Raw genomic sequence first — 10,000 nt, 5'->3', positions numbered from 1 at the left:
ATCGGTAAGCAAGTAAAAATGTAAACAAGGAGGTTGATCGCCCTTACCCAGCCCTTACCAAGGAGCTTGGGCCGTGTCCGAATGTCCATATTACATACTATATAGTACATACTGCAACTCGCCTACTACATGCGATTTAGTACATACCTGTACTACTCCACGAAAACATGTTTAGTATGCGAGATAAATGAAGCATGCTTCACGAGTCATCCAGTGAAAGCGACGGGCTCCGGCTCACAACAATATTGAGCTAGCCAGGCATTTGAGTTGGTCATCCAACACGCTCGATCCTCACCTTTCTGTATAATCCCAACTGTGAAATGGATGTGATAATAGTCCACAAAATATTCTTCCTTTGCCTCGTTTAGCACCAGCTGCAACTCTCCTCCAAATGCATTATCTCCGTTAGCAAGGCTAACGTTGCACTCGGTAGCTTGTGCTTATTATTATTATTATTATTATTATTGGGGTTGGTGCTTGTGCAGTGGAGGGGTTCTTTTGGGGGAGTTGGAGCCGTTGGATTGTTATGCTTAAATGATCCTAGCCAGCTAGTTTGATAACCTTCTTTGATTCAGACATAGCGTAGGCTGCCTGGTTATGTCCACTGACCAGTTGCTGGTTAACTATGAGAGGCAGGATCCCAGCCGACCGTTGCTTCCCCCCAACCCGCAACGGAGGGTTATCAGCTGGGCTGGGACTCCCCTCGCAGTTAATCTTGATATAACTAAGACATCTGATAAAAAAATCATTCTGAAAACATCATTGCTTATCGATATTGCCTATGATACAATGCCCACTAGTGGACAGAATGTGCACAACTTTATTTTAAAACCTAGGTAGGTCTTTCTGTAAGAATTTAATGGTAAAAAATATTATTAATAATAATTCGAATATATTCGAATATTATTATTAATAAATAAACGAACTTCGAATATGATTTTTGGGCAAAAGTCCCAGCCCTAGTGTGTGTGCGGTTGAGGCCTTGTATGTACAGTATGTGTTTTAGACGTTGCTGTGTGATCGGTGTATTTATGTGCTTAGATACATTAATATATAGAGCGTGGTTGCGGTTGGGAGTCTGGCTCAGTCTGTGTGTGTGTGTGTGTGTCTGTCTGTCTGTGTGTGTGTGTGTGTGTGTCTGTGTGTGTGTGTGTGTGTGTGTGTGTGTGTGTGTGTGTGTGTGTGTGTGTGTGTGTGTGTGTGTGTGTGTGTAGCATGTGTATTTGAATGTACTCAGAGGATCCCATGACCAGACACGTTGTCTCCCTCTCACATCGACATGCGTAATGGACTCCACCATTAGCAGCTACAGAGACACACACACACACACACACACACACACACACACACACACACACACACACACACACAGTAACTGCACTTACAGGAAGTCGGAGGGGAAGAGGCCATTTCCCAAACAGTACCTACAGTAACAACACAGACCAGTCCAGTCCACTCACATCCACTAACAGATTCATAACTTAACAGAAGCACTTAACTCAGCACAACGGACAGGAAGGCGTGAGCAGTCTTTTCACTTGCTTAAAGCTGCATGAGGTACCTTTTTACGGTTACATTTTCTGGGTTTTTTGCTAATAGTTTATGAATTGGCCTTAGTAAGACCCAAACAATACTTTTCGTGACATGAGACTGCATGAGACCCTGTGAATGTATTACTTTATTATAGAATTTCAGTGTACACTGTACTGCTAGCATACCGCTAGTGTACTGCTAGTATACTGCTAGTGTACTGCTAGTGTACTGCTAGTGTGCTGCTAGTGTACTGCTAGTATACTGCTAGTGTACTGCTAGTGTACTGCTAGTATACTGCCACTGTACTGCTAGTGTGCTGCTAGTGTACTGCTAGTATACTGCTAGTATACTGCTAGTGTACTGCTAGTGTACTGCTAGTATACTGCCACTGTACTGCTAGTGTGCTGCTAGTGTACTGCTAGTATACTGCTAGTATACTGCTAGTGTACTGCTAGTATACTGCTAGTGTACTGCTAGTGTACTGCTAGTATACTGCCACTGTACTGCTAGTGTGCTGCTAGTGTACTGCAGTTTTCATCACAACCAGCGGGGCCCGCCAGAGAGCCGAGTTGTCTCATGCAGTTTTAACAGGTTAGTTTGATCCCTGCAGTTGAGGACAGTTGTAAACGTATTCTACTGTCCACATGTTATTTCCTCTATGAAAATGTATTTTAAATTCTAGAATATTAAATAGTTTGCCTTTGTGCCGTGTGGCATGACCGCCGTGGCTCCAGAGGGTCGGGTTGCCGGTTCGAATCCCGGCTCCTCCTGTCCACATGTCGAAGTGTCCTTGGGCAAGAACCCTACATTTCTCCCAATGAACAAGCTAGCACATTGCATGGCAGCTGCCGCCATTGTGTGTCAATGTGTGTGTGTGTGGGAATGAGAGGCCATTGTAAAGCTCTCTACATGTGCAGTCCATTTACATCAGTCCTTGGTCTGCATTTGAAACGTTACGACAGCCTTATGACAGTTTACAGTCTGTTATAACAACACTGTTACTCACCAGTCTGTTATAACAACACTGTTACTCTCCGGTCTGTTATAACAACACTGTTACTCACCAGTCTGTTATAACAACACTGTTACTCTCCAGTCTGTTACAACAACACAGTTACTCACCGGTCTGTTATAACAACACTGTTACTCACCGGTCTGTTACAACAACACTGTTACTCTCCAGTCTGTTATAACAACACTGTTACTCTCCAGTCTGTTATAACAACACTGTTACTCTCCAGTCTGTTATAACAACACTGTTACTCTCCAGTCTGTTACAACAACACTGTTACTCACCGGTCTGTTACAACAACACTGTTACTCTCCAGTCTGTTATAACAACACTGTTACTCTCCAGTCTGTTACAACAACACTGTTACTCACCGGTCTGTTATAACAACACTGTTACTCACCTGTCTGTTATAACAACACTGTTACTCTCCAGTCTGTTATAACAACACTGTTACTCTCCAGTCTGTTATAACAACACTGTTACTCTCCGGTCTGTAATAACAACACTGTTACTCTCCGGTCTGTAATAACAACACTGTTGCTCTCCGGTCTGTTATAACAACACTGTTACTCACCGGTCTGTTATAACAACACTGTTACTCTCCGGTCTGTTATAACAACACTGTTACTCTCCGGTCTGTAATAACAACACTGTTGCTCTCCGGTCTGTTATAACAACACTGTTACTCACCGGTCTGTTATAACAACACTGTTACTCACCTGTCTGTTATAACAACACTGTTACTCACCTGTCTGTTATAACAACACTGTTACTCACCTGTCTGTTATAACAACACTGTTACTCACCTGTCTGTTATAACAACACTGTTACTCACCTGTCTGTTATAACAACACTGTTACTCACCAGTCTGTTATAACAACACTGTTACTCACCTGTCTGTTATAACAACACTGTTACTCACCTGTCTGTTATAACAACACTGTTACTCACTGGTCTGTTATAACAACACTGTTACTCACCAGTCTGTTATAACAACACTGTTACTCACTGGTCTGTTATAACAACACTGTTACTCACTGGTCTGTTATAACAACACTGTTACTCACTGGTCTGTTACAACAACACTGTTACTCTCTGGTCTGTTATAACAACACTGTTACTCTCCGGTCTGTTATAACAACACTGTTACTGTCTGATCTGTTCTGTCCACAGCGCTTCAGTATGGAGGGTCTCTCTAACATCCTGCAGACCGGCATCAGACAGACGTTCGGAAGCACAGGGACTGACAAGCAGGTGAGGTTGTGCCCTGGTCAGACGACACAACATCTTGGTCTGACACGGTGGTCTGTTGCCCTAAATCACATGATTCCCCAGTTAAAAGCTGCATGACATTAATCATCCATCTCGGTTATTGAGATTTCCAACATGAATATTGAAAGAGTTGTGAGGTGCAGAAATGCGTGTTGTCATTCTTTAGGATTTGGATTAATCACAAATAAGAATCACAGGCAGTAATGAAGATCAATTATGACTATGAACGTGAAATGATTTCAACAAGTCGAACAGAAATGTTTTGACGAACACAGAGGGTTGTGATAACGTAAAGGGAATTTGACTCAGCCCAAAATTAATTTACATGTAGACCTACAAGAAAAACACAACATAAAATTGAAAGGTAAAATAAAATGCCCCGAAATCACAATAGTGAGAAATATTTTACATTACATTACATTAGTCATTTAGCAGACGCTTTTATCCAAAGCGACTAACAATAATTGCATTTAACGTAGGAAGAGCCAATGTACTACTACTTGCCAGAACTCACAAGTGCATCTTCCTTCTAAAACAACTGACTAAGAGCATAATCTAGTGCTGAAGGCAAAGTGCAAGACTTATGTTTTGGCGTCAACGTAACGTGATGTCGCAAAGTGCTGTCCCGTTGCTTTTTAAACCACTTTGAACCCTTGCAGCCTCTCGCACTCAACCACTTTACCAGGTAGCGTCAACAAGTCTGTGAGGGCTCAGGGCTGGAGGGTTTAGGGGGGACGTTGGGACTGGGCCAACGCCATTTAAACCCTGTGGATAGATCAGTGCTCTCTGGCACCTGCTGAGTTAGCAATGCTACAGATGCTACAGCCTGCTCCCAGAAGTTAAAGGGTTAATAGGCTAAACTGGTTGTAGAGGTTAGCAATTATAGCCGCTATCGGCTTAGTGTCACTGGACGCTGTATACAGAAGTGTGTAAATGTGTGTGTGTGTGTGTGCATACTGTGCGGTATGTATGTAGGTATGTATGTATGTATATACACTGCTCAAAGAAATTAAGGGAACACCAGTCATCAATCATCATGGCGGATCTCCATGAACAAAATAACTAAGTTGAAAATCTTTATTGATTACATCGTGCAATTTGCCGAGAACAAAATGACGGTCAATGGAAACCAAAATACTTAACCCATTGAGGGCTGGATGTGATTAAGTGTGAGTAAGTGTTCCCTTAATTTTTTTGAGCAGTATATATACACACACACATATATAATGAGGTATTATTGTTATATTGCTGCATCACATACCTCCTCCTCTCCTCTCCTCTCCTCTCCTCTCCTCTCCTCTCCTCTCCTCTCCTCTCCTCTCCTCTCCTCTCCTCTCCTCTCCTCTCCTCTCCTCTCCCCTCCTCTCCTCTCCTCTCCTCTCCTCTCCTCTCCTCTCCTCTCCTCTCCTCTCCTCTCCTCTCCTCTCCTCTCCTCAGTATCTAAACACGGTGATTCCCTACGAGAAGAAAGGAACTCCTCCCACTGTGGACGACCTCCAGATGATCACTAACAGTGAGTACAGTAGCAGTCAGACCCCCAGATGATCACTAACAGTGAGTACAGTAGCAGTCCGGCCTCCAGATGATCACTAACAGTGAGTACAGTAGCAGTCAGACCTCCAGATGATCACTAACAGTGAGTACAGTAGCAGTCAGGCCCCCAGATGATCACTAACAGTGAGTACAGTAGCAGTCAGGCCTCCAGATGTGTTTCCTCCAAGCACCTGGCTGAGGAGCCCACTGGACAGTAGCTATCTAGGGATACTGTAAATAAATTATTAAAAATGTTTGGCTGGATAGTCAAAGAACTTTTAAAGCCATTTTTCCTCAGTTTCACTGTTTACGTAGTTGCTGCAGTTTGCTTCTGCAGGGCTAACTAGTTCTCTAGGGATACTGGAAGTGATGTCACAGTGATGTCACTTCCTGGTGTTTCCCACAGTTCTTTATGCCATGAAGGAGGACAGCGAGAAGGTTCCTACACTGCTGACTGACTACATATTAAAAGGTATGCGTTTCAATAGCAACATTTTACACTACATGCAATGGTAACACTTTAATCTTCATTAAATTGCCCACACATAATCCTTGTTTACAATGCCGCTCAATGTAAATTATTTACATGGGTAACACTACATGAATATGTATTTATTCTCATGTAACTACATAGTCATAACATTTATTCAAGGCATTACTATCTAGCTACATAGGAATTAGGCCAATTATTACCCATTTCAGTCATTTCTCTAAATAGTACATAGATGATAAATTTTGGAATATAATAGCGTACTATATAACTCATACTGTACCTGCAATAATGATCTTTTAGCAGGTATGCAAGTGCATACAAATAAAATAAAACAGAAAAAGTGGTTATTACATGTCTTAACTCTAAGGCCCTTAGGCCAGGTTCAGAGGTATAAGGAACTAGAAGCAATTCAACTCCTCGTTGCACTCGTCCTGTCGATGATGATGATATACGATTGATGCTGTAATAGAACCTCATTGTGTTCCTGTGTTTCCCCCCCCCCCAGTGTTGTGTCCTACCTAAAGACCCCCCCCCCACCCACACACCCCCCCCCCCCCCCCGCCCCCGGGCTGCTGTATGACGGAGAATTCAGGGAGGGCTCTCTCCAACCTGGCAACCCTACCCCCCTCAGGGAGGGATTTCTCCAACCTGGCAACCCCCCCCCCCCTCCTCCTGTTCCAGTTGCATGAGCTCGTCTCCCCTTCATTATTCAGCCATGGATCGTTCCCATCTAAACCATCCTACCTTTACTCATCTAATGCGACTACTGCCTTCACTGAGCTCACCTCCTTCCTGCACTCCAGGGTCAGGCCAGATCCAAAATGGCCTCCGGCTGAATACTACTGTATGGGGCAACTGTTCCCCCTTAAAGGACTGACTAACAGATCTCTCCTCAGAGCATGAGAAGCTACGATTGACCACATCTATACAGGGATGCGTTTGATCTTTTCTTTTCCTTTTACTAAGATGATTTGCTTTCAGATATTGTACTCATGTCTTATTTGATGTATTTTGTTTGCTGAGCCATATCCACTGTACACTGTTATTGAAAAGTGACATATTCCACTTCCTTGATCACGTCCACATTATTCATGAGAAAAACATCCAAGCGTAACTCATTTGAATACAAAAGCCATTTACAGTGCCCTTTTCTGCCAGTTTCATACTGCAGAGCCATGTTAGATACAGGTCCTGAGAACGACAGTTCTCCTGTTCTCATCTCAGAAACGCGTACTACGGGTGCCATTTTGTTTTCCAGACAATATTTGGATATCTAGCACTTTTTTTTTTTTACTTTGTCATTTGTTTTAACGTGTATCTAATATATTTGATATAGGCGATGACACTGTCGTTGATTTTATACTTTCATTTACCGTATAATAATCAGAATGATCGTGCATATTTCACCCTGTTCCTCCATGTGGAGTTCTATCACTGATTTTTCACCGACCGTCGTTCGCTGATGAGATGAGCGCGTTGGAATAAGGCTTATGTGTTTGCTGTCCTTTGAGCCTTGTAGGTGATGACATCACTAATCGCAAATTCAAATAAACATGCTACCCTAACGTGTTTGACAGGCTGATCTCTTTTTCTCTGTTTCTTCCTCTACAGCGAGTACATAAGCAAATACAATATTGATTATATTCAAGTACAAATATCAGTAATACTGTGAATGCTTCCTGCAGCAATATGTCAATATCTCTTATAACCACTAGAGGGCATCTGTATGCAGTGACGCAACGGCCACCATTGATAAAAGACAAAGGTTGTTTGAGTCTCTCATCCTCCACTATCCAATAACCTAAGTATACCACAGGATTACCATGCAGTAGGCCAACATAATTACACCAGGGTTACAATGTAGTAGGCCAACATAATTACACCAGGGTTACCATGCAGTAGGCCAACATAATTACACCAGGGTTACCATGCAGTAGGCCAACATAATTACACCAGGAATACCATGCAGTAGGCCAACATAATTACACCAGGGTTACCATGCAGTAGGCCAACATAATTACACCAGGAATACCATGCAGTAGGCCAACATAATTACACCAGGGTTACCATGTAGTAGGCCAACATAATTACACCAGGGTTACCATGCAGTAGGCCAACATAATTACACCAGGGTTACCATGCAGTAGGCCAACATAATTACACCAGGGTTACCATGCAGTAGGCCAACATAATTACACCAGGGTTACCATGCAGTAGGCCAACATGTATCTCATTCAAGCCTCACCTGAGAATAAATAAGTCATTCCTTGTTTCTTGATAAAACATTAAAAAAAACATTTTAACCTTTTATTTTTTAATTAAAAATATTGATACAAAGTATTTTTCCATATACATAAATGTTAAGGAATCCAAAGAACAGCACGTAGTATTTCTAGCATATATACATCAATTTGATAAATTTTGGCCACCAGTTTGTGCAGTCATATATATATTTTAACTCCTCAAGAACAAGAAGCAACAAATCAACAGGTACTCAAAACTCTTGACATTCAAAAATGTCTCTTTTGCACTGTTGTTTTTTGTGTTGTAATTCATACTGTACTGTACTGTACATCTGAGCATAAAAAGACCAGTCTCTTTTTCTTTTTTTACAACAGTGATAATGTAATTTACCAATGGAATACTATTAAATATAAGTGAGCTGGAGAAAGTTTACAGACAAACTGCTATAACTATGTTATACACACTTGTGATGTTGTGGATAATCTTTTATTTTTTGCATTAGGATTGAGCTTTTTCTGCCTTTCTGTCAGAAAACATAATATACTGTATAGTATAACCAGACAGCATTTGATCCAGTGTTATGACAATAATCAGTCTCCAGAAGTAGACAGGTTGACATGAGAAATGAAATCAAATAAATCAACGGTCATTTCCAATCAGACGGAGCTTTTCCAGTCATGGGGGGTTGAGACACGAGGGGCCTGAGGGCTTTTAGACAACACAGCACACGACGTCAGACAGACGTCCTGAAGACTCGAGACGTCCTGACGCCACTTCTGAGGTCTGATTGTGTTGTTTCAATACGTACGTACTGTAGGTCTAAAATGGCCCTGGTCAAACTGTATAAGGGGTCTGATTTGACTATTCTAGGCCCTGTTTTTAATCATGTATAAGGTTGTCACTTGTCATCTCACATCTCATTTTTTTGAGATTTGACTCAAACATTATTCAGTTAGTTTTTTTTAGAAAACGACAAACTGAATATCTTTGGTTTGGTTTCTGGTTTTTGTATATCAGTAAGTACGCATAGTAGGCTAATCTCGTCTACTCAACCTGTCTTTGACCTGTCCATTGTGCCAGGGGCAAATATACTCACATATTGTGCACACAATAAATATCTTATTTACAATCTCGATGCAGGCAGAGACCAAATCATTACAACTCTGGATGGAGCTCTACAGAAATACCATTTTAATAGCTAAGCGTAGTGACGGACTGAGGCCACTAGAGGCCAGTGCTGAGTAAAGAGATGGAACGGAAGTGCTACTGTTTGTCTAGAAGAACATCGTATTGGAATGAAGCTTGATACGAGAAAGGCAAACACGAACTTTGCATTTAGAAAATGTATATAAAAAAAGCTTATTACTAATATAATATACAGTTGACCAACCTTACTGCTGAAAGTGAATGATAATATTATGCTATAGTTAAATAGAAGGAATCATAACTTAAAACTAATTTGGTCCAAATCATCCAAATGTCTTTGAAAACAAACAATCTGTCTCCTTCCTGTGACACGAATGGGAGCGTGTTGTGCTGAATAAGCAAATGATAAATCTTTGCTTATTAACTAATTATAATAAGCAAGTGCTGTGGACGAATCCAACTACTATCTACAAAGAAATAATATACGACCTGGAAAAGTTGCACTGAAAAAACCTTGTAAAAAATACACTGGTCGATACAATAGAAAAGAAGAAACTGCACAAATGTATGAAATTAAAGTCTGGACATACATTTTTATGCAGTAAATACTGTATACTGAATATAAAAAAACGAGTATATACTTAAATAATGAATTTCAGAGAGAAGAAGAGTTTTATAGTCAAGCCTCATGCTGCTGACTGAATCAAACGCTATCCTTCCCCTGGCGCCAATTCAGGCTTCAGAACACCTGAATTAAAACATATCTT

The 10,000-nt window shown here is 41.3% G+C and overlaps 1 protein-coding gene across 1 annotated transcript in view; it reads left to right on the top strand.

The window, feature by feature from the left end:
• Positions 1-6,365, top strand: part of fez1 (fasciculation and elongation protein zeta 1 (zygin I)) — a gene marked incomplete at both ends in the record, with an annotated part of 18,141 nt that extends 11,776 nt beyond the window's left edge. Inside the window, 4 exons of the mRNA XM_084436961.1 lie at positions 3,719-3,799; positions 5,255-5,330; positions 5,757-5,822; positions 6,349-6,365. Of these exons, the coding sequence (XP_084293087.1) occupies positions 3,719-3,799; positions 5,255-5,330; positions 5,757-5,822; positions 6,349-6,365 (240 nt within the window). The remainder of the gene's footprint in view (positions 1-3,718; positions 3,800-5,254; positions 5,331-5,756; positions 5,823-6,348) is intronic.
• Positions 6,366-10,000: the final 3,635 nt, after the last annotated feature.

Source organism: Borostomias antarcticus, assembly GCF_949987555.1.
Source record: "Borostomias antarcticus genome assembly, chromosome: 1".
Classification (NCBI taxonomy): domain Eukaryota; kingdom Metazoa; phylum Chordata; class Actinopteri; order Stomiiformes; family Stomiidae; genus Borostomias; species Borostomias antarcticus.
The sequence above is the reverse complement of the archived record's forward strand: the minus strand, read 5'-3'. Positions and strand labels throughout refer to the sequence as shown.